The sequence below is a fragment of the Pelodiscus sinensis genome, chromosome 22 (assembly GCF_052426305.1).
Source record: "Pelodiscus sinensis isolate ZL-2025 chromosome 22, ASM5242630v1, whole genome shotgun sequence".
Lineage (NCBI taxonomy): Eukaryota > Metazoa > Chordata > Testudines > Trionychidae > Pelodiscus > Pelodiscus sinensis.
The window spans coordinates 20,348,637-20,373,813 of NC_143073.1; the positions used below are offsets into that span (position 1 = coordinate 20,348,637).

General features: G+C 54.0%; 1 protein-coding gene across 1 annotated transcript in view; it reads left to right on the plus strand.

Moving 5' to 3' along the window:
- The first annotated feature begins 2,940 nt into the window (after nt 1-2,940).
- The window catches only part of LOC102448482 (IgGFc-binding protein-like), a 32,867-nt gene continuing 10,630 nt past the window's right edge, over nt 2,941-25,177 (plus strand). The window contains exons 1-7 of the mRNA XM_006122204.5: nt 2,941-3,097; nt 3,761-3,811; nt 11,361-12,587; nt 18,134-18,465; nt 18,786-19,359; nt 19,751-20,349; nt 22,544-23,111. Coding sequence (XP_006122266.5) covers nt 3,763-3,811; nt 11,361-12,587; nt 18,134-18,465; nt 18,786-19,359; nt 19,751-20,349; nt 22,544-23,111 — 3,349 coding nt within the window. The 5' untranslated portion in view covers nt 2,941-3,097; nt 3,761-3,762. The remainder of the gene's footprint in view (nt 3,098-3,760; nt 3,812-11,360; nt 12,588-18,133; nt 18,466-18,785; nt 19,360-19,750; nt 20,350-22,543; nt 23,112-25,177) is intronic.

Sequence of the window (25,177 nt, forward strand, 5' to 3'; positions counted from 1 at the left end):
AAACCCATAAATCAGATTTGGAGGGGGGACGGGGTCTGATGATTCAAGGTGGGGAGCCAAGACTGCTGATTTCTAGCCACAGTTCTGGAGGGAGAGTGGAAGCTAGTGGGTTAGAATAAAGGGGGTGGGCATCAGAGCGCCTGGGTCCTGTCCCCAGCAGTGCACTGGGTGTGTGGCCTAATGGGTAGAGCTGGGATTCTAGTGCGTAGCAAAAGTTCCTTCCCAACCAGGGCTAGTTTCTTGTTATTCTGTGAGAGGAGCACAGGCAAACTCAATTAACTCTGAGGGCTCTCTGCCGGATTCAATATCAAATTTAACAGGAGCAGGGAAGTTTATTCTGCTTCCCTTTGTTTTCAGGCTGACCTCGAATGCATAACTGGAGAGCTTTGGTGGGGCTGAGTTGCACACTCAGTGTTTACTGGATCCAGTGAAGCAGTGAGCCAGCTCCTGTGGAGATGCACTGATATGGGCTTGACTGCATGGAGTTAGTCTGGCGTGCTCAGGCCTTGTCTGCACCCCAAGCTTGCCCTGTTTCCACGCGGGCATTGAGATGGATTCAGACACACAGATGCCAGTGGAGCAGTTCTGAGTCCCACCAGCAGAGGGCAGCCCTCACAGGACCACAGAGCCCGGGCCACACAAGCCTTGTGGCTACTGCAGTTTATTCCCTCTCAGGGGCTGGTAACTGAAGTGGAAACAAAGCAACTGTTTTCCTTTCCCATCCAGGGTGTGACATTACATTGTTGTTTCTTCCATTTTTCTATGTTCTGCTGAAAACAAACTTCAAACAGCCCCAGAAAAATTTTTCCCCTGGAAAAGTGAGTAGGGAAAATTCTGGCTTCCCAAAACTAAAGAAGCAAGCAAACAAAATCGGCCTCGCCATCTTTCCATCCCTCCCGTGTCTACAACTCGCTCACTCGCCCTCACTCTGCAAGACCAATAGGAAATTTTGGTTTAAAGTTTCCACAGAAAAAAATTCCCCAAAATAATTCTGGGAGGCAGGGAAAATACAATGTTTCTGGGAATGCCTCCAAGGGGTCAGTTATTTGGCAGTGAAAATGTGGCAGCCAGTGGATGTCACCAAATAGAGGTACAGCAGACCAGGCAGAGAGGCCATAACATGCATGGTGTGTGGCTTTCCTGGCTCTGCTACTGATGTGCTCCACAGCCTTGAGCATGTCTCTTGTCACCTTGGTGCCTACGTTTTCCATCCCACCTCGTCAGCATGGACGACAGGCTCTTTAGGATGAGGTGTCTCTCATTGGGTGTCTCTGCAGTAACTAGCATGATGGGGCCCTGAACCCGTCCCCATGTGTCTGGGCAGCGCCCAGCGCCTTGATCCCATCCCTGTGTGTCTGGTGCCCTGATCCCATCCCTGTGTGTCTGGGCAGCGCCCGGAGCCCTGATCCCATCCCTGTGTGTCTGGGCAGCGCCCGGAGCCCTGATCCCGTCCCTGTGTGTCTGGTGCCCTGATCCCATCCCCGTGTGTCTGGGCAGCGCCCGGAGCCCTGATCCCGTCACTGTGTGTCTGGTGCCCTGATCCCGTCCCTGTGTGTCTGGGCAGCGCCCAGCGCCCTGATCCCATCCCTGTGTGTCTGGTGCCCTGATCCCGTCCCTGTGTGTCTGGGCAGCGCCCGGAGCCCTGATCCCGTCCCTGTGTGTCTGGTGCCCTGATCCCATCCCTGTGTGTCTAGGCAGCGCCCGGAGCCCTGATCCCATCCCTGTGTGTCTGGTGCCCGGATCCCGTCCCTGTGTGTCTGGGCAGTGCCCGGAGCCCTGATCCCATCCCTGTGTGTCTGGGCAGCGCCCGGAGCCCTGATCCCGTCCCTGTGTGTCTGGTGCCCTGATCCCATCCCCGTGTGTCTGGGCAGCGCCCGGAGCCCTGATCCCGTCACTGTGTGTCTGGTGCCCTGATCCCGTCCCTGTGTGTCTGGGCAGCGCCCAGCGCCCTGATCCCATCCCTGTGTGTCTGGTGCCCTGATCCCGTCCCTGTGTGTCTGGGCAGCGCCCGGAGCCCTGATCCCATCCCTGTGTGTCTGGTGCCCGGATCCCGTCCCTGTGTGTCTGGGCAGTGCCCGGAGCCCTGATCCCATCCCTGTGTGTCTGGGCAGCGCCCGGAGCCCTGATCCCGTCCCTGTGTGTCTGGTGCCCTGATCCCGTCCCTGTGTGTCTGGGCAGCGCCCGGAGCCCTGATCCCGTCACTGTGTGTCTGGTGCCCTGATCCCGTCCCTGTGTGTCTGGGCAGCGCCCGGAGCCCTGATCCCATCCCTGTGTGTCTGGTGCCCGGATCCCGTCCCTGTGTGTCTGGGCAGTGCCCGGAGCCCTGATCCCATCCCTGTGTGTCTGGGCAGCGCCCGGAGCCCTGATCCCGTCCCTGTGTGTCTGGTGCCCTGATCCCATCCCCGTGTGTCTGGGCAGCGCCCGGAGCCCTGATCCCGTCACTGTGTGTCTGGTGCCCTGATCCCGTCCCTGTGTGTCTGGGCAGCGCCCAGCGCCCTGATCCCATCCCTGTGTGTCTGGTGCCCTGATCCCGTCCCTGTGTGTCTGGGCAGAGCCCGGAGCCCTGATCCCGTCCCTGTGTGTCTGGTGCCCTGATCCCATCCCTGTGTGTCTAGGCAGCGCCCGGAGCCCTGATCCCATCCCTGTGTGTCTGGTGCCCGGATCCCGTCCCTGTGTGTCTGGGCAGTGCCCGGAGCCCTGATCCCGTCCCTATGTGTCTGGGCAGCGCCCGGAGCCCTGATCCCGTCCCTGTGTGTCTGGGCAGCACCCGGCGCAATGCGACCGTGTCTCAGGCAGTGGCTGTATTGCAGCCCTGTGGACACTGCAGCTGGAGCAGTGGCTCAGACCAGCCACCGGAGCTTGGCCCCAGGGGTTTGTGCTCCAGCCGCTGGCTCCCCGTGCTACAGCGCCCTGGCTGCTTTCACCCACTGGCTGGAGCGGGCTGGCCGGCTGCACAGACACTTGCCCTGCATGTGCCGGCACTCCAGGAAGCTGTGACTAATACCTTGTGCCACAGTGTCACCTGGAGACACAGGCAGTGAGTCCCTTGCTATATAAAGCCTCGGGCTCCGGCTTGGGTGGCAGGTGCACAGAAGAGGTAAGTCCAATTTTCTCCTCTCTTCCCCCCTGTCCCCAGCCGGCCTTGAGCCATGAGCCAGCACCTGGAATTCCTCCCCTGCCCCCAGCCCTTGGAGCTCAGGAGGGGGGACGGGCTCTGGGGACAGCAGCCTGGGTGCAGGGGGAGAGGAGCAGTGCAGACACCTGGTGCGGTGCAGACAGTCAGTACAGGCGCTCCCCATCCCCAGCATGGTACCTCCCATACAGGCCTCCTTGGACACCCACAGCCCCAAAGGGAGATCTCTGAATGAGGGGCCAAAATAAGGGGGTAGGAGTTTGGCCTTGAGGCTGAAAACTACTGGCTAGAGACAGTCCCAGGGCAGGGGGGTGTGGTGGGAGGGGGAGTGTGGGTCGGTCGATGGGAGGGTGCACATGGGGAGGAACACTGGCTTTTTACGGACACAGATAAAGGCCACCCAGTGAGTCCCTGGATCGGCAGCCCCCAGGTCCCCAGTTTGCTCATACTCCAGCCCCCGCAACCCTCCCAGAGATGGAGATGGAAGCTGGGAGTCCTGCCCCGGCATCCTCGTCTCTGCTCCCCACTCCTGGAGTGAAAGTGGCTGTATTGACCCTAGGGGCCCAGGAGCCTCAGCCATGGCCCTTTCTCCCCAATTAATGCTCTCCCCTGCCCCTTGTTTTGCAGCCATGGCAATGAGGAGGCTGCTGCTCTGGGCCTGGCTGGCGCTGCTGGGGGGTGAGTGTAACATGGGGCATGGGGACCACAGCATCGGGGGGTGACGTGGGGATCGCCGCTCCAGAAAATCCCCCCCCCCCATCTCTGGGAATCATCCTCAGCTGCCAAAGGGGGCGGGACTGAGCCAGCAAGGAAAAGCATTTCCCATCCAAGGAGACTTGTCAGGATTTTGGGGAGTGAGATCTGGAAAGCTGGGGCTGGGAACCAGGACTCCAGGGCCCGATCCTTGGCTCTGGAAGGAGAGTGGGGTCTAGTGGTTAGAGCAGGGGGGCTTGGGAGCCAGGACTCTGGGGTTCTATCCCAGGCTCTGGAAGGAGAGTGGGGTCTAGTGGTTAGAGCAGGGGGGCTTGGGAGCCAGGACTCTGGGGTTCTATCCCAGGCTCTGGAAGGAGAGTGGGGTCTAGTGGTTAGAGCAGGGGCCTGGGAGCCAGGACTTCTGGTTCTGTGAGTGACACATGCTGAGATCTCTGGGGCCAGGAACTCCCTGTCTCCAGGGATGCAGTGGAGAGTGGGGCACAAAGGGGCATGTGCTCTTCACACACCAGGAGTGGGAGGCACAAGGGGCTGCCTAGAAACCAGGTAAACCAGCCAGGGGGCAGAGGCCTGGTACCTGCAACAGGGACCGTTCTCTCCTCCCCCGCCGTGGTACCGACTGGCAGCTGTGGGGGAAAAGGAGCAAGGAGGCCCCAGCCAGCTCTGCCCCCCGGCCTCTTGGCTGGAGGAGCAGAGTGATGGGGCCCACCTGCCTCTGCTGCTGCCATGGGTGGGGTCAGATGCCCACTGCCAGAGCCCTGGTCCCACCTAGCCCGTGGGGAAAAGGTGCAGCTAGGGTGGAGTATGGACTGGATGGGGGCAGAGTGGGGGCAGGGCCTGGGGCAGAGGAGGGTTGTCCTGGTCCCTCCCCGCAGGCCGGAGCTGGGTCACAATGCCAGTAGCCTGCGATGCTCCTCTCTCTGTGACAGACCCCATCCCAGCCACTCTGCCAGCCCTGGTCCCTGCCTGTTCGGGGGCAGCCCAGAAAGCCACCATCTCCCCTTGTCCCCCCCCCCCCCCCCCCCCGGCGTGCACAGCTCCTAGCTGCATGAGGGGAGGGCTTTGGTGGGGCTTAGTTGCACACTCAGTATTCACGAGTGTCACCAGGGTCCCAACGTGCATGGTAGTGGGGAAAGCCAGAATTCATTGCCCGGGGAGCAGCAGTTCTGCACTCCACCTCGCCTGCACGGCCCTGCTGGCCGGAATCGGCCATGCAACGAGAGAGAGAAAACACGCTGCTGCTGCTGCTAGGTTCAGCCTACCTTTGTAAGGGGGTGAGAACTGTATCCTGCTGGCTGGGTGTATGGGTGTGTGTGTATGGGTGTGTGTGGCTGTGAGCGCCATACCCTGCTGGCTGGGTGTATGGGTGTGTGCGGCTGGGAGCGCCGTACCCTGCTGGCTGGGTGTATGGGTGTGTGCGGCTGGGAGCGCCGTACCCTGCTGGCTGGGTGTATGGGTGTGTGTGGCTGTGAATGCCGTACCCTGCTGGCTGGGTGTATGGGTGTGTGTGGCTGTGAATGCTGTACCCTGCTGGCTGGGTGTATGGGTGTGTGTGGCTGTGAATGCTGTACCCTGCTGGCTGGGTGTATGGGTGTGTTACGCTGAGAGCGCCGTACCCTGCTGGCTGGGTGTATGGGTGTGTGTGGCTGTGAACGCCGTACCCTGCTGGCTGGGTGTATGGGTGTGTGCGGCTGGGAGCGCCGTACCCTGCTGGCTGGGTGTATGGGTGTGTGTGGCTGTGAACGCTGTACCCTGCTGGCTGGGTGTATGGGTGTGTGTGGCTGTGAACGCCGTACCCTGCTGGCTGGGTGTATGGGTGTGTGTGGCTGTGAGCACCGTACCCTGCTGGCTGGATGTATGGGTGTGTGTGGCTGTGAATGCCGTACCCTGCTGGCTGGGTGTACGGGTGTGTGTGGCTGTGAATGCCGTACCCTGCTGGCTGGGTGTATGGGTGTGTGTGGCTGTGAATGCCGTACCCTGCTGGCTGGATGTACGGGTGTGTGTGGCTGTGAATGCTGTACCCTGCTGGCTGGGTGTATGGGTGTGTGTGGCTGTGAATGCTGTACCCTGCTGGCTGGGTGTATGGGTGTGTGTGGCTGTGAATGCTGTACCCTGCTGGCTGGGTGTATGGGTGTGTGTGGCTGTGAATGCCATACCCTGCTGGCTGGGTGTATGGGTGTGTGTGGCTGGAAGCATCACATCCTGGTGGCCAGAATTACCCAGGACCCCATTTCAGGGGAGGCAGAGCTCTCAGCCCCCAACCGGGGTTGAGACCCTGCCTGGTGCCTGCTGGGCCCTATCTCTGCCAGAGGGAACTTGCCCAGCACTGCCTGGAGCCACCAGCCTTGAGGATGGGCTGTGCAGGAGCAGAGCAGGATGGGAACATGCTCTGAGTTGCGTGTGTCCCTCATCTGGGCATGCACAGACCGAGCAGGGATCATCCCCTCCAGCAGGGAGCCACAGGGACACACCCACCCAGCCACCCACCCAGAGCAGGGCTCCTGCCCTCCAGTAGGCGGCCACAGGGACACACACACACACACACACACACCCATACACGCACAGAGCAGCACTCATCTTTTCCAGCAGGGGGCAGCAGGTGCGCGCACACACACACACACACACACACACACACACGCACACGCACACACACACACACACACACACACAGAGAGCACACACACACACATGCACACACACACACACACAGAGAGCACACACACACACATGCACACACACACACACACACACACACACAGAGAGAGAGCACTGCGAGAATCTTTGATGGACTGACACTGACTTTTCCAGTTTCCTGCCAGCAGCTCCTGGCTGTGGGGTCGAGGGGTAGAAGGCATCCCTGCTAAAGCAAATGGGGATTTAGACAGTCACCAAGTTTAAGGCCAGAAGGGATCTTGCAGTCTGGCCACCTGTGTATCACAGTCCAGTGGACATCTCCGGGTCCCCCCCCCTCCTCCTCGCCCCCTCCCCTACACACACACACTGCCCAGGTGCTGCGAGGTGTCTGGCTTTCCCCCCAGTCATTGCCTTTTCTGCATTCCTTTGGCCCCTGCTACGCTCCTCCCCGTGAAGTTGTTTCTACACTGGTGTCAAGGCACCTCTCAATCTTCTTTTTGAGCTGCAGTAAGTCTCTTGCTGTCAGTTTTCTCCAGACATCAAAGCCTTTTGCTGGCTCTTCCCTGTGTCCTGTCCACTCTTTCAATCGCTTTTTTACAATGCAGACACCAGAGATGCAGGAAGAAGGATTCCAGTCTCCCAAGCCATGCACAGAGGGGAAATCACTTCCCGACTCCTGCTCGCTGTTCCCCTGTTTACACAGACAAGAACTGCAGTGGCCTTGGGCGTGCCTGTCAAGCGATTTGTCCATTATGGCCCCTTGATCCTCTCCAGAGCCACTGCTTCCCGAGTCCAGCCCCCTTCCCAGCATGCTGCTTGTGAGCCCTCTGCCTAGAGGAGGAACTTGCCATTGAGAAATATTAAAACCTTTTCTCTGCAGTGATCCAGACCGCTCTGGGTAATGGCCTCACCTTCACAGGTCTTTACCTCTCCACCACACTTTGTGCCATCAGCAAATGTATCAGCAGTGATGATTTACTTCCCGATCGCTGGTGACAATGCACCGATCCCTGCAGAGCCCTGCTGTGATCATGACTCTCCATTGACAACTCACCTGTTACACCAACATTTCTCCAGCTCTGGTTCCATTTCACACACAGCTAATTGTTTCATGCAGTTGCTATGGCAACCCCCTTATAGAAATCTGTTAAATCTGTGCAGCTACCTGCATCAACCAAACTTGTCATCTCCTCAAAGAATGAAGCTGGGGTGTTTGATCCGCCTATTTTCTATGCCAAGGAATGTTGTGAAGGCCAAATGTAATGCAGATCAAAAAAGAATTAGATACATTCATGGAGGACTGGCCCATCCATGGCTGTTAGCCAAGAGGATCTTGGACACAGCCCCCAGGCTGGGACACAGCCCCAGCTGGAAGGGGATGGATCATAGAATCATAGAATGCCAGGGCTGGACAAGACCTCGGGAGTCATTGAGTCCAATCCCCTGCCCAAAGCTGGACCAACCCCAACTAAATCATCCCAGCTTGGTCAAGCCGGGACTTCAAAACCTCTAAGGATGGTTTCCATCCCCTCCCCACCCATCCCAGCGCTTCCCCACCCGCCTAGGAAAATAGTTTTTCCTAATATCCAATCTAGACCTCCCGCACTGCAACTTGAGACCATTGCTCCTTGTTCTGCCACCTGTCACCACTGAGAACAGCCTCTCTCCAGCCTCTTTGGAAACTCCCTACAGGTAGTTGATGGCTGCTATCAATTCCCTCTTTACTCTTCTCATATGCAGACTAAATAAGCCTAAATCCCACAGTCCCTCCTCGTAGTTCATATGCACCTAATCATTTTAGTAACCCTCCACTGGACCCTCTCCAATGCATCCACATCCTTTCTATAGTGGGGGTTGGGGGAGCAGAACTGGATGCAATACTCCAGATGTGGCCTCACCAGTGCCAAATAAAGGCAAATAATCATTTCCCTAGATCTGCTGGCAATGCTTCTCCTAACACCCCCTAATATGCCATTAGCCTTCTTGGCTACAAGGGTACACTCATACCCAGCTTCTCATCCTCAGGTCCTTTTCTGCAGAACTGCTGCTTAGGAAGTTGGTCTCCAGCCTGTAGCCGTGCTTGGGATTCTTCTGTCCCAAGTACAGGACTCTGCACTTGTCCTTGTTGAACTCATCAGATTACTTTTGGCCCAACCTTCCAATGTATCTAGGTCACTCTGGACCCTATCCCTGACCTCCAACATATCTACCTCTCCCCCTAGCTTAATGTCATCCACAAACTTGCTGAGGGTGCAATCCATCCCCTCATCCAGGTCACCAATAAAGATGTTGAACAAAACCGACCCCAGAACCGACCCCAATGGCACTCCACTTGAAACCAACCACCAACCTGACATCAAGCCATTATTCACTACCCATTGGGCCCAGCAATGTAGCCAGCTTTCTATTCACCGTACAGTCCATGTATCCAATCCATACTTCTTTAACTTGCTGGCCAGAATTATGTGGGAGACCATATCAAAAGCCTTGCCAAAGTCAAGGTATATCATGTCCATTGCCTTCCCGGTGTCCACAGAGCCAGTTACTTCATCACAGAAGGCATCCAGATTGGTGAGGCATGACTTGCCCTTCGTGAATCCATGTTAACTATTCCTGATCACTTTCCCCTCTTCCAAGTGCTTCAAAATGGATTCCTTGACTATCCCCTCCATGATTTTTCCGGTGACTGAGGTGAGGGTGATTGGTCTGTAGTTCCCTGGATTGTCCTTCTTCCCTTTTTTAAAGATCGGCACTACATTTGCCTTTTTCCAATCATCTGGGATCTCTCCCCATTTCCATGAGTTTTCAATGATAATGGCCAATGGCTCTGCAATGACATCAACCAACTCCTTCAGCACCCTTGGAGGCATTAAATTCAGCCCATGGATTTTACATAAGAACATAAGAATGGCCGTACTGGGTCAGACCAAAGGTCCATCTAGCCCAGTAGCCTGTCTGCCGACAGTGGCCAGCATCAGGTGCCCCAGAGAGTGTTGACTGAAGACAATGATCAAGCGATTTGTCTCCTGCCATCCTTCTCCAGCCTCTGACAAACAGAGGCCAGGGACACCATTTCTATCCCCTGGCTAATAGCCTTTTATGGACATAACCTCCATGAAATTATCTAGCTTCTCTTTAAACTCTGTTATAGTCCTAGCCTTCACAGCCTCCTCTGGCAAGGAGTTCCACAGGTTGACTACACGCTGTGTGAAGAAGAACTTTCTTTTATTAGTTTTAAACCTGCTACCCATTAATTTCATTTGCTGTCCTCTAGTTCTTGTATTATGGGAACTAATAAATAACTTTTCTTTATCCACCCTCTCCACACCACTCATGATTTTATAGACCTCTATCATATCCCCCCTCAGTCTCCTCTTTTCTAAACTGAAAAGTTCCAGTCGCTTTAACCTCTCTTCACATGGCACCCTTTCCAAACTCCTAATCATTTTAGTTGCCCTTTTCTGAACCTTTTCCATGGCCAAAATACGTTTTTTGAGGTGAGGAGACCACATCTAGACACAATATTCAAGATGTCAGCGTACCATGGTTTTATACAGGGGCAGTAAGATATTCTGTGTCTTATTTTCTATCCCTTTCTTAATTTTGCATTTCTGATTACACCATCGCATGCTTGAGCAATAGATTTCTACTCCTCCCTCATCATCTGTCCAAGTTTCCATTTCTTTTGAGCTTCTCTTTTGTGTTTAAGCTCCCCAAGGTTTTCATTGCTAAACCAAGCTGGCCGCCTTCTATATTTGCTTTTCTTATTGTGCACGGGGATGGTTTGTGCCGGCAATGAGGCTTCTTTAAAATACAACAAGCTCTCCTGGGCTATGTCTACACTGCAGGCTTTTTGCACGAGAACGACTGTTCTTTCGCAAAAACTTGCAGAGCGCCTACACTGCACACGCGTTCTTGAGCAAGTAAATTTACAGGACAGTGTCGGAAAGCAGGGCTTCTTCCGGAAGAGTTATTCCTCTCCCCATGAGAAATAAGCCCTCTTGTACAAGAGCTCTTCCACAAGAAGGCAGAGTAGACAGGCAACATGAATTTCTTGCGCAAGAAAGCCCTATGGCTAAAATGGCCACCAGAGCTTTCTTGCACAAGAGAGTGTCCACACTGCCATGGGCGCTCTTGCGCAAAAGCACATGGCAGTGTGAACACACTCTTCTGGAAGACCTTTTGTACAAGAACTCTTGTGCAAGATGTTCTTGCGCAAGAAGCCGCCAGTGTAGACAGGCCTGGACTCCTTTATCCTTCATGTTAGCATCCCAGGATCCTTTCCAAATTGCCCTGTTCTGTTCACTCCCTCTGGGGGTGTCTGATTGGCCGCTGCGGGAATACAGGACGCTGGTCTAGATGTTCCTTTGGTCTGGCTATTCTTACATTTTTATCTCCCAACTCCAGGCTGATTGTCAAGAATTAGATTTCTATTCTTTAATGCTATATCAGCTTGTCCATTATTTAGCCTGGGCTCATTGTCAAACTAACCAGCCTCTAGCCATTTCATCATTAATACTCTTGGTGGTCTAAGTTTGTGAGATACAATCTAACCTCCTGATGAACTTGTCACAAAATCACTTCAGAGTCAGAGATTCTTGTATTCCAAGGCTAGGAAGTATCATTGTGGTCATCTGGTTTGGACCCCTGTGCAACACAGGCCAGAGAATGCCCCCACATTCGTTCCTGTTTGAACCAGAGCAACCCTGGTTCACAAATGGCGCGTGATGGAGAATCCATCCAGAGCTCTGGGTAAGTTTTCCTAATGATCCAGCCATTGGCTCTTACAGGGCCTTTGTCTGCTACATGCAGGTGGCACGTTGTGTGTTCTGTGGCATGTGGAGCTGCTCTCATTTCTCTGTGCTGTGTGTGCTTCTTCCAGGCCCCTGCGAATCCACCCACCTCGGCCGGCAGTTCATCACCGCTTTCATGGAGAACAGTGGCAAGGTCAGAGACACTGACTTGCAGTTGCTCATCACCGGCTACTCTGCGGTCACCTTGGTCACCGTCACCGCACAGAACTCCACCTTCCAGAGAGAGATCACGGTGGAGCAAGGGCAGACAGTGACGGTGCATTTGCCAGCTTCCATGGAGATGGTGGGCAGTGGGATCTTCAACAGCACTGTGTTGATCTGTGCTGACAAAGACATCACAGTCCTGTCCCTCAGCTACAAGCAATATACGTCTGAAACCACCGTCGTGTTCCCTGTGGAGAGCATGGGCAGGTTGTACTATGCCATTACGCCCAGCGGCAAGGAGGGTGACCGCTACAAAGAGTTTGCAGTGATGGCTTGGCAGGACCCCACCATAGTCATCATCCTACTGACAGGAGACGTGACCTTCCGAGGGGTCAAGTACTCGGCAGGAAGCAGACTCACTGTTTTCCTCCAGGCTTTTGAAGCTGCCCAGATCCAAAGCCGAGAGGACTTATCCGGCTCCAGGATCATGTCATTGAAACACGTGGCCGTCCTGAGCGGCCACAGCTGCACCTCCAAGCACAGCTCCTGTGACCACGTGGTCGAACAGCTCCTGCCTGTCTCCAGCTGGGGCTCTGCCTTCATTGTCCCGCCCTTGTCTTTCCAGCCCAAGTTTGACATGGTGTATGTCATAGCCTCCCAGACAAGTCAGCTGAGTTATCAGTGGGGGAGAGAGATCTCCAGGAAGGACATGGTGGCTGGAGAGGTGGTGACCCTTGAGATCACTCACTCCCAGCCCTTGTATATTACCTCCAGTGCTGGAATCCAAGTTGTCTTCTTCTGCACTGGCTACAGCAAAACTGGCTTCACGTACGACCCCTTCATCATCAGCATCCCTCCCATCACAAGCTACTGCAGTTCCTACCACCTGGATGGGATCATGGGCTTCAAGAACTATGCCCTGATCATCTCAAAGAGCTCCGAAGCTGGTGTGATCACCACAGACGGGCGGCCGCTGGGCAGTCTCCAGTGGAAACCCATCTGGGGCACAGATTTCTCCTGGGCGGAGTATGACTTGGGTGAGGGGGTCAGCTCCCACTCTCTGGAGAGCCCCAGTGCCACCTTTGGGGTGCTGAGCATCGGGATCTCGGCGATGTACATGGGGTACGGCTCGCAGGGTCTCTGCAGATGTGGTAAGCCCAAGCCTTCCTGTCTCTTTGCTCCTGGGGAGGGGCAGGGAGAGAGTTGCCAGGTAAATGGCTTGTTTGCCAAAAAACCCAGATTTGGGTCGGCCCAAAGCCAGCCAGAAATTCAACAAATAAAAACCCACTTGGGTGAGATTCACAGGGGGCTTTGAAAGCATCCATGAGTTAGCTGGGGCTGGGGAATGTCTTCATTCAACCTGCTGACGCAGTTCCATTTTGTATACGTAATTAAACATTCTCGGAAGGCAGGGCTTGAATGCAGACTCTAACTCAGGGCTCGCCCACCACCAGGCCAGATGGGGTAGGGCTGGGAAAAGAGCCAGTGAGCAATTAGAGGATTAGAAAACACGATAGCCCCATTGAACTCCAACTACTCAGCTTAACAAAGGGACAGTTCAGGGGTAACGTGATCCCGGCCTAGAACTACTTGCTTGTGGAAAAAATACGTGATAAAGGCCCTTCCGTCTGACGCTGGCTACCCAATGCTTTTGAACAGAACCCCAAATCTTTTGATTTACTTCTTATCATGATCGTTGGGAGATTTTCTCCTGAGTCTGGACCTTGACCAGGATATTTGGGCCGTGACAATAAATACTTGACTCCCCCGACTCCAGGACCCCAGGGCTGGCAGCTGAGGTGAGACAACGTCGGGCTGGAAGTGAGACGTGACTGTTCCACGGTGTCAGTAATTAGCCTTTGGAACAATTTCCCAGGGGTCATCACAGGCCATTTGTAGCCCCAAACTGGCTGTTTTATTAACAGCTCTGCGCCAAGGGCAGGTCTGTGGCCTGCACAACACAGAAAGTCACACTCGGAGCTCAGAGTTCTGGCCGCGGGGTCAGGGCTGTTCCTAGGGTGGCGCAGGCCCAGGGTAATCTCCCTCCCACAGCCCGGTCCCAGCCCCTCTCTGCTCCACCCCTACCCTGAGCGAGGTGAGCCAGGGATTAGCAGGGGAGGGGTCTGAATCCAGGTGGCAGCAGGGCACAACCCCCCGCACTCACCTCAGTGTCAGGATCCTGCTCTGTTCGGCCCTGCTGCCCTCTCCGAGCCCTCTGGGCATCTCTTAGCTGTGGTGGCAGGAAGCGAGTGCCCTGGGGCTCCTGCTGCCATGGTGAAGCGGATCACAGTGGGCTGGGAGAGGGGGTGGGGCAGGGTGGGGCAGGCGCCAGATCCCTCCAGATCCCTCCTGCTGCTGCCGCCCCACACCAGACCCCCATCTTCCTCTGGGCCACGCTGGATCCTCAGGGCCTCTCCAAAGGACGGGGTCCCCAAACCATGCTATGGACACGACAGGTCTGCTGGGGGTCTATGAGCCATTCTCTCTGTAGCGGGCCCCATGGCCAATGGAATATTGTCTACAAAGTGAAACAGCTTTCCCGGGCTCTGCTGAGACACCCCCACCCCAAGTGCCTTGCGGGCTGGCAGGGAAGACATATGCCTGGGGCTCCCACAGGAGGGCCCACAGCACGAGGCTCTAGCTTGTAACAGGGGCATCGCCTCTGGGCTGCTGAATTTACCCCTTTAAACGTGCCCAGAAATACATTGGGGGCTGAATGAAACATCTTCACCCCACCCAACACAGACTTATTTGATTTGCCAAAGAATCCAAACAAATGTCCCGCTTGGTTCAGCTCAGTCCAGCTCCCTGTCTGATGTTTTCCAAACTGCCAGTGAACCGAAGACTTAGGGCTTCCCCCACGTCTGCCCTTCCCTTAGCGGGGGCGCGACCACAGCCTTTGGCTTACCCTTACATCTCTGCTGTGAGGGTGAGAAATAGGACATAGCTCCAGCACAGAGCTTAGAGCTGGGACTTTCGGCTGTAAGAAGCACGGGGCTAAGTTCAACCCCTCGGGAAACCCAGATAGTAGGGGTGTGTCTAGGAGCATGTCTTCACTAGAGGCAGCGATCAATCCAGCAGGGGTTGATTTGCCATGTCTAGTCTAGACATGAAACATGGATGTCTAAGTGCTCTGCCATCAACTCCGATACTCCACCAGGACGAGAAGAGTAAGCGGAGTTGACAGGAGAGCGACAGCTGTCGACACACCGCAGTGAAGATGTAGCAGTAAGCAGGCCTAAATGCATTGCCTTCAGCCCCCTTATTCACACAGCTGACGTTGTGTAACTAAGCTCGACGGCCCGCACAGGTCTAGGATAGCTCTGGACTTGGTGTTGCCCAGTAGCTAGCTCGCTGCAAGGTGCATTTGATTCTGTTCCCAGATTTGCTGTTTTGCAAGCTAGGGAAAGGTACCTCCCAGTCGGTGCCCAGTTTCCCCACCTGTGCAGTGAGGCTAATGATGCTGGTAGGAAGGCTGCCAGCAAAATGGTTTGTTATCTGAAGAGGCTGTTCCCAAGAAACCAAACCCTGAGAGGCAGCTGGCTGATTTTTGCCAGAATTTCCTGCAACAGAAAAATCTTCTGTTTGGGAAAACTGCAAAACTTGCTTTCCGAGAGGAATGTTCATGTCGCAGTTTATTGCAGGGGTCTCTGACTGTAGTTTTAGGTTATTCCTAGACATCCAGGAGGCGCAGTGTGTAATATGACACCACAGAATACCTGGGACATGCCATTTTCTCTTTGCATTTTACTTTTTGGAACAGCCATAAGCGCAGTTGCTACACGGTAGAGATGGAAACATCTGAATTTCATTCCCAGGGCCCCATTTCTCTGTGACACTGGGGCACAGCTGTGCTGGGGTGGGGGAAGGGGAGCCTGGAAGGCTGCTGCTAAGTACAGACTGAACCAGCTTATCTCGTTACTTCCATCGGCCTGGCTCCTGCCTGTGCCTAGAGGAAACGTTCTGACCTGGTGTCAGGCTGGCTCGGGGCAGTGCAGAGTCACACTTTGATCTAGGGAAGACGATCTGTTTCGTTCTGTGCTGAGCAGCTCACTCCAGGGGGTGAAATGAAGCTGGCTGCTGGAATGGCTCGGCGCAATGCAGCTTGTGTTGGTTTATCATTTTGACACTCAATACTGAGGTGCGTGTTAAATAAGTTTTATTTGTATTAGTTTACATGTCCACAGGTGCACAAAATCATGGGTTGAAGCATTTCTTTTCCCATTTGCATTGGTTTAAATGTTCACAGTTGCAAGCAATGATGGGGGGTCAGACAATGCAGGTTGGTTCTCCCTGGTCCAGCACTCTCCAGACTAGTCCCGAAGGAGAGCATTTGCTGGACCGGGGAGTTCAGCCCCTTGGGCCACCAGGCTCACAGCTCCAGCCACAGGGTGACAGCCTCCAGCCCCAGGGCTGACAGGGCTCCATGGCTCGGTGGGGTGGGCAGTGGGGCTCCATGGACAGCTGCTCCCTGCCAGGGCACTCGGATCCAGGGACTCTAGGGTCCAGCAACATCCATGGCACTGCCAGACCATGGATATTGCCGGCCCGGAGAGCAATATAAGATAGGCACGAGAAACCTCCAGAACTACAGATTTTTAGGCCCACATCAGCAATCTGCCCCTTCCCAGGTGCCTGACTGATGCTATAGAGGCTCAAGTCCTACACTTAGGCACCACTGCCATCCTCCGCTGCAGCCTCGCCCTCTAGGAGCCCAGCACTCCTCTAGCCAGCGATCACAACACCCCGAGTCCCAAGGTCGGTCCCAACTCCTGCCATGCTCACACAAGTCGTGACATGCCGTGACTCAGTTTCCCCATCTGAAAATTGGAGCCATTATCACACGATAGTAGCACTGAAGAGCCCCTGTCATGGACCTGTGCCCATGGTGCTAAGCACTGTGCAGACAGAGAACAAAGCCAGCCCCTGCCGCAAAGAGCTTTCAGGGACACATTTGTCCCTGCCTCTCTTTAGTGGTTGGCTCTAATCAGGGGGTATTGATTGTTAATAGGTGTTGGTACAGCACCTGGCACAACTGGGCCTCAGCCTCAGCTGGAGCCTCTAGTGTGGGGGAAGGCATCCTGGGGCTCTGCTGCTGGGTGACCTTGCGTACGTCACTTGCCCCTCTTTGCCTCGGTTTCCCTATCTGTCAAATGGGAACACTGTTACTGACTCCCTTGGCAAAGCCCAGGAAGACCTACACATGATGAGTGCTACAGAAGAGAGAGGAGGTCATATTATTATAGGTGCAAGCAAATACACAGGTAGCAGTGTAAAAACAGTCAGTAGAAGGAATTTCAAGCTGATCTCTTTTCTGTCAAGCGATATCACCAGACATGTCTGGCTTTATGAGCCAATCCACAGAATAGGTCATGTTATTTGAGAGAGAATATCAGTCGTTCTTTCTATTTTTTCTTCTTTTATCACTTCAAATGTTCAGAGCTGCACATAATTATCCACTGGAAGGTTTTTTTTATTTATGTAAGTGGTCTCATTTAGAAGATGCTACTTACTGAATGACAACACTGAGGTGCAAAAAGTGAAAGCTTCAGAACAGTTAAAAGACAAATCTGTCAACGTCGCTTGTCAGAATCAAGAAAGTAAATAGCTTCCAGGAGATCCCCAACCAGTTCTCAGCCAGTCATCTCTCTCCTTTGCCTGGCGGTACATTTCAAGTTATTCTCTATGGAAATGATATTGCCTTCTTTTTCCTGAGTGGAAGCTGACGTGGACGGTTATTGACATTTGCTGGTAAAAAATGGAATCCTTCCAAGCCCTAGGACTATGCTCCCAAACGCACTGACAATGTGGAACTGGGCAGGGAAGGCTTCGATTGTTAATGGGGAATGTTGATTTCATGACACACACAAAACTGATGAGAAAATATTTCCACTGGTGATCACTGCTATTTACAGATGGGCAATATTAGAAAGGTGCTACTTGAGAATGTGTTAGAGTTGAAAGTAAAGTAGTGGAGCTGACAGAATTGTTGGGCCCCTGGACAAGGTGGGGGGTGGCTCCAGGCTCCCAGAAGGGACAAGGCCTCAGTCAGAAGGGGGCGGGGCCAGCCAGCCTTTAATGCCATCCAGAGTGCGCCGACCAGAGCTCCGGTGGCAATTTAAAGGCCCTAGAGCTCCAGGGGTAGTGGCACTGGGAGCCCTAAGCCCTTTTTAATCACTGGGCCGTGGGGCAGGTTCTCCCTTTTGCCTCCCCCTCCCATCAGCAGGCTGATCTAAAGATATTTGCCTGGTAGAGTTTGACACAGAGTGCGGGCAATTTGTGTTTTCTTGGTTCTAAAGCTTTACCTTTTGAAGCTCAGCACCTACTGTCATTAAATCCTTAGCATCTGGCAGCCCACCTGCATTTCCCACAGCTGAGTCAATACAAAATAAAGGGAAAGAGCTTAAACCCATGACAGTGTAAACTGATAGAAATTGAAACCAGAGCTGGAAAATAAACACCAGCCTCCACCCCAGTTACCAAGCCGTAGAAGTGGAACTCTGCCAGCCGGTGTGAGAGGGACACGGCGGCTGAGGTGTCTTTGGCTGGACAAGTTTCCGCTGGTGAGAGAGCGAAGGCCCTGAGCCACACAGAGCTCTGTGTCAGGGCTAGTTCTCTCTGCGGGGAGGTGTCCCCACAGATGTGTGGGTCAGTGTACAATGGGGCTTTGTGTGGCCTGGCAATCCTCTCTCTCCAGATAGTCCACATGCCTGCAGCAGCCTGGCGTGCAGGAAGAGGGAGAGATGCAAGATCACAAACTGCGTCCCGGCCTGCGTGGCCGAGTCCGAATCCACCTGCCAGGTGCAGGGAGACTGGCGTTACCACACCTTCGACGGGCAGGCTTTCAACCACACGGGCACCTGCTCCTACCTCATTGCCAGGACGTGTGGGCCGGACACCACCCTCCCGCCCTTCAGCATCGAGGTCCAGAACCAGCCCAGCTCAGGCCTGTCCTCTCTCGCCACCGTGACGGTCCGTGTCTACAATGTCACCATCTCGATAGACAGATACTCCAAGGGGCTGATGCAGGTGAGAACCCGCAGGGCTGGCGCCTTAGCTGTGGATTGCCCTGTAGTCCTGTGAATTTCAACCCCTCCTCTGCCGCTGTCCGGGCCCAGGGCTGGGCTGGATGCCCCTGGATCCAAAGGGGAGCGTGAATTCCTGGGTGGGCTCTTTCACCCTGCCTGGATTTCCTGGGCCCCGGGGGGAGAAGCACCCCAGGGGAAATACAGAGTGTCTGGAGATGAGTCTGTCTGGAAGGGGGAGCTGCAGCAGCCAAGCCCCAGGGGAGCTGGTGGCCCCAGGGTCCCAGCAGCGTGGAGAGTAAACATTGATTTGTATGCTCACAGATGAATGCCCGGAGCTTCCCCATCGCTGACTTCCCCCACCAGGGGAAACTGAAGGTGTATCAGAGCGGGGACTCTGTGGTCATCCAGACCGACTTCTCCCTGAGGGTCTCCTACGACTGGGGCAGCTCCCTGGTGGTGAAGCTCTCCAGCAGCTTCTCAGAGAGCGTGTGTGGCCTGTGCGGCAACTACAACGGGGACCCCAGAGATGATTTCACCACCCCGACCGGGGCGCTGGCTGCCAGCCCTGTGGAGTTCGGGAGGAGCTGGAAGGTGGAGGACGGGGACAGGTTCTGCTGGGACGACTGCCATGGGCAGTGCAAGAGCTGTTCCCCGGAGCAGGTCGGCAGGTACAAAGCGGAGCCCTTCTGCGGCTGGATCACCAAAGGGGCGGGCGGCCCCTTCAGCCGATGCCACTCCATGATCGACCCCAAAATCTACCTGGACAACTGTGTCTATGACCTGTGCATGAACGACGGCCAGAAGGAGATGCTGTGCCAGGCGCTGGCGAGCTACGCCAATGCCTGCCGGGCCGAGGGCGCAACTGTCTCCGACTGGCGGACGCTGGTGGGGTGCCGTGAGTACATCATGGGAAGGGAGTTGTGTAGGGTGCTCCTGGGGAGGGGTGGGAGGCAGGGGAAACCTGTAGGGGGCATGTTCTACTGGGGGGGTCTATGGGGCCAGAGGCCTTCTGCTCAAGGAAGCCCTATTTCATACTTGATGGATATGATCTGGAGAACGGAGGGTAGGGGACAGTGCAGCCCTGGCCGAGAGGCTGGAGGAGAGGGGGCCTCATGGGGCTCTGCCAGCCCCACGTGTGGGGACTGGAGCTCAAGGCAGGTTTGGGAGCTTCGCTGGGTCTCTCTGCCGCAGAGCATCTAGCTGGGCTCCCTCCGCTCTGTGCCAAGCCGGCCAATGCCGGATGCAGCAATATTGCCAGTGACCCCTGTATCCTGTCCCTCTTCCAGCTCTGCCCTGCCCGGAGAACAGCCAGTACCAGCCCTGCGGCTCCGCGTGTCCTGCCACCTGCAATGACCGAGAGGCCCCTAAGAACTGCTCCCTGCCCTGCGTGGAGACCTGCCAGTGCCACGAGGGCTTTGTGCTGGATGCTGGGAGGTGCATCCCCCAGGCCGGCTGCGGGTGCGAGTTCCAGGGGCGGCTCTTCGCCCCCGGGGAGCAGTTCTGGGGGGACAGCACCTGCACCAGGCGCTGCGTGTGCGACCCACGGAGCAGGCAGGCGAGCTGTGAGGCCGCAGGGTGCCGAGCTGCGGAACAGTGCCGGGTGAGGAAGGGCATCCCAAAGTGCTACCCTACTGGCTACGCCAGCTGTACAGCCAGCGGGGACCCCCACTACACCAGCTTTGATGGGCTCAGGTTCGACTTCCAGGGCAGCTGCCAGTACCAACTGGCCGGGCGGTGCCAGGGGCAGGAAGAGCTGGAGGATTTCCAGGTCCTGGTGCAGAACGACAACAGGGGCCTCCAAGCCGTGTCCTTCACCAGAGCCATGGAGGTCCGAGTGTACGGCGTGAACATCACAGTCAGCAGGGACCATCCAGGCAGAGTCCTGGTGAGTTCAGACATTGCCCGCTCACCCTAGTCCGGGCTTCTGCTTTGCGTTGCTTGCGGGTCACTCCCCAATGGTGTCCCATTGTCACCTCCTTTCCTGTCATCACTCCCCGTTGGCCTTCTCTTCTGCCTTCTGCAGGCCTCGTCAGTGGAGCTGGGGGGACAACAGGGGGCAGCTGAGATTCTGCAGGGAAAATGTCAAAGTTTTGGCAAAAAAAAATCTAAGTCTGAAACTCTGCCCCCAACCTGAAACATGCCCATTCTGAAATGCCATGGCTGTGCCGCATGGTGTTTGGGCGCCTCCTGCGTCTGGGGCTCAGGGCAGACTACATCTCCCATGATGCAGCAGGGGTTCCTCCCTAGGTGGAGAAGGGCAGTACATCATGGCAGGTACATCGCTACAGGGCATCATGGGAAATGGAGGCCAGCTTGGGGGCAAAGCACATAAAGGAAAATGGCTATCCAAACGACGACTCCCATGAAGCAGAGCAGGGGCATTTCATAATGAAAATATTTCAGTTTTTGGACAAATATTGACTTTTTCAACCAAAAAATAATCGGGGCGTGGGGGGGTTAGAAATTCAGTTTTGCCACAAAAAGGAATCCCTTTTTTTTTGGTGGCTGCAACAGTTTACAAAAAATGTCAATCAATTTTCCATCAAAAATAGTTATGACAGGAAAGTTTTGATCAGCATTGGTCACTGTGCCCTTAGGTCAAAATAAGCTATGCAATTTGAGCTATGTAAATCGTGTAACTTGTTTCGAGTTAATTTCAAAATAGCTTATTTAATAATTTTGAAATAAACTGCTATTCCGAAATATTCCTTAATCCTCATGGAATGTGTTCCACAGGGACGTCAGAATAGCGAGACCATTACATTTTGAAATAATGGGCTTGCTTAAAAGACACAGAATAGCTATTTGGCAGTACCATGAAATAGCATCACTGTCTAGATGTACCCTTAGGGTATGTCTACACTACCCCCCTAGTTCGAACTAGCGGGGTAATGTATGCATACTGAACTTGCTAATGAAGCCCGGGATTTGAATTTCCCGGGCTTCATTAGCATAAAGCCAGCGCCGCCATTTTTAAAAGCCGGCTAGAAGCCTAATTCAAACTATCTAGTCCGTGCCCCGTGTAGCACTAGCCGGCTTTTAAAAATGGCGGCGCCGGCTTTATGCTAATGAAGCCCGGGAAATTCAAATCCCGGGCTTCATTAGCAAGTTCGGTATGCATACATTACCCCGCTAGTTCGAACTAGGGGGGTAGTGTAGACATACCCTTAGAGATTTCAAAGACAGAAAGGACCATTGTGGTAATGTAGGCTTAGCTCCTCTACAACACAGCCCAGAAAACTGCCCAAAAAGTTTTCCTGACAAGTCTCTTCCAACTGCCAAACCCTTATTCGAAGTCAGAGATTTTCACAATTCTCTTACATTTACTGTAAGAGTCAAAAATGTCTCACGGACGGTGAGGAAAGTTTCTAGGTTTCTTTGCTTTAGCTTGCACCAACATTCTCAATGTTTTCTTCATGTTTGGTCCTTGTTGTCCTGGAAGGTTGTGGGGTTTCCACGTGGTGTTTGCTGTTGCTGATTTGCACAAGGCAGGATTTACTCAAAACACGAGGGGAGAGGAGGAGGGGAAACCAACAGATCCCACTGAACAGTCCAAATTCAGCCAGTGTTAAAAATCGAAAGGCATAAAAATGCCTCCGGTGATCATTTCCCACCCCACCCTCCAATTTTATTCCTTTAACCAGCCAGAATGACATCAGCATCTCATCGCAGGTATTGCAGATGTTTTCTCTTCTCCAGACTAAACAAGCCCATTTTTTTTCAATCTTCCTTCATAGCTCAGGTTTTCTGCACCTTTAATTGTTTTTGTTGCTTTTTTTCTGGACTTTCCCCAGTTGCTCTCCAGCCTTCAAGCATGGTTTGATTTTATGAGCCTTGAGCATTTCAGTGCATATTGTGTGAAGTCAAGGCAGTGATTCTGCGCATCTGTTAAACATGCCCCACTCCAGGGGTGGCTGCATTCAGTGCTGGGTGGGTGATCCCCAGGCAGTGTTTCTGCATGGCTGTTAAATATGCCCCACCCCAGAAGTGGCTGCATTCCATTGCTGAAAGGTTCAGCAGGGCCTTGCAGGATGAAGTCACTCTATCACTCTCACTGGTCCCTTGCCCATTGCTCACAGATGAATGGTGTACTCCTCAACCTGCCGTACAGCACGGACGATGGCAGAATCTCCATGTACCGGAGAGGCCAGGAGGCAACGATCTGGACCGACTTCCATCTCACTGCCGCCTTCGACTGGCAGAGCCGGGTCACCCTCACTGCCCCCAGCACCTACGCCGGTGCCCTGTGTGGGCTCTGTGGGAACTTCAATGGCGACCGGCGAGATGAGCAGACCATGAGGGACGGCAGGGTGGCCCCGAATGCAACAGCCTTCGGGCAGAGCTGGCGGGTGGCCGAGACGCTGGGCTGCGTCGAACCTGAGAAGCCAGAGTGCTCCAACCTAGCTGCTGTCCAGAGACACCAGCGGCGAATCCGCACAGAGTGTGGGATGATCCTGGACACGGCCGGGCCCTTCCGAGATTGCCACCACAAAGTGCCTCCTGAGGATTATTTCCAAGACTGCATCTATGACTATTGCTTCTTCAAGGGGCAGCAGGCCATTGTGTGCCAGACCCTCACCAGCTACGCCGCGGCCTGCCAGGCTGCTGGGGTGATGACAGAGCCCTGGAGAACTGACAGCTTCTGCGGTAACTTGGGCTCTTCTTTGGGGACAAACACTAATGGGGGGGCGGAGAGAAAACCTGACACCAAGGCTCCTTAAAGCAGCCTCTAGCTGAGGCCTAGAGGGTGCAAGCCAGGCAGTGCGGGCTGCGATGCTGGGCTGTAGCCACAGCACTGACAGGGGAGAGCCAAGGGTTGAGAATCAGGACTGCTGGTTCCATCACCAGCCGCTGAAGGGGAGCGGGCTCAAAGAATCGTAGGACGGAAGGGACCCCGAGAGGTCATCTAACCCATCCCCTGCCTTCATGGCAGGACTTAGGATTATCTCAAACTGGGCAGGGACCCCAAAGTGGGTTGTGACCTTGGCATCATGGGGCTGGCTTACATTTGCTGGGGCCTGCAGCCAAAGTTGACACCAGAGCCCCAGGCCTGGGGCTGAAGCCCTGGGCAGCAGGGACCAGTGACAGGTCCCTTCCCTGGGGCTGATGCCTTTGGGCTTCCGTTATCGCCTCTCCTGCTCAGGGCTCAGGCTTTAGCCCCTCCCCACCCCGGGCCGGCAGGGCTCAAGGGGGCTTAGGGCTCAGATCCCCCTCCTGGGTCAGGCAGTGATTTTTCTTGTCAGAAGGGGGTTGCGCTGCAGATGGAGGACCCCTGATCTAGATCATCTCTGACAGGTGTCTATCTACTCTACTCTTAAAAATCTCCAGTGGCAGAGATTCCACAGCCCCTGGGCAATTTATTCCAGTGCTTAACCAGCCTGACAGGACGTTTTCCTAAACCTCCCTTGCTGCAGTTTAAGCCCATTGCTTCTTCTCCTGGCCTCAGAAGTTAAGAACAATTTTTCTCCCACTTCCATGGAACAACCTTTTAAATACCGTTATCCTGGCCTCTCTCCGTCTTGTCTGTTTTTCAGTCTTCCCTCATGGCTCATATTTTCTAGACCTTTGATCATTTTTGTTGCTCTTCTCTGGACTTTCCCCCATTTGTTCACATCTTTCCTGAAGTGTGGTGCTCAGTTCTGGCCACAATACTCCAGCTGAGGTCTAATCAGCGCAGAGTAGAGCAGAATTCCTTTTCGGGTCTTGTTTACAACTCGCCTGCTAATACATCCAAGAATGGAGTTTGTGTTTTATTATAGCAGTGTGACACTGTTTGCTTATATAGGAACAATGTGAAATCCTGTGGCACCTTATAGACAAACAGATTTATTGGAGCATAAGATTTTGTGGGCAAAGACCCACTTCATCAGATGCTTGTTGACTTATCTATAGCTTGTGATTCACCATGATGACTCTCAGATACCTTTCTGTGGCACTTTCCCCTATGTCATTTCTCTTTTGTGTGTGTGCAGTTGGTTGTTCCTTACCAAATGGAGTACTTTGCATTTGTCCTAATTGCATTGTATCGAATTTACTGTAGACCATTTCTCCACTTTATTCAGATCATTTTGAGTTTTAATTCTATCCTCCAAAGTGCTTGCAACCCCTCCCAGCATGGTACCTCCTGCAAACTTTGTAACTGTATTCAATGCCATTGTCTAAATCAGTGGTGCCCAACCCAAGGGGGTCGTGGCTGTCTTCCTGAGGGGTCGCAATGCGGGGCTGGCCACCATTTTTTTGTTTGTTTGTTTGTTTGGGTTTTTTTGCTCAACCAACATTTTCACGGACCCGAACGAATAAAGGTTAAGCATCACTGGTCTAAATTATTGATGACGCTATTGAAGAGAACAGAACTCAGAACTGATCCCTGAAGGTTACCACTCAAAATGTCCTTCCAGTTTGACACTGATAACTACTCTCTGGGAACAGTTATCCAACCAGTTCTGCACCCGCTTTATAGTAGCTCCATCTAGTTGCATTTCCCGAGTTTGTTTATGTGATGATCATAGGAGACAGTATCACAAGACTTGCTAATGTTGATAGATCACATCGATCACTTCTTCTAATGCTAATTTTGAAATAGTTGTTTCAAACTAATGTTAGTGCAGATGCTTTGGTGCCACTATTTTGAAGTAACCACTCCCCGGAGTAATACAACCTAATTATTTCCCAGTGATTCCTGGGGCTCTAAATCCAAATAAGCATCCATATTA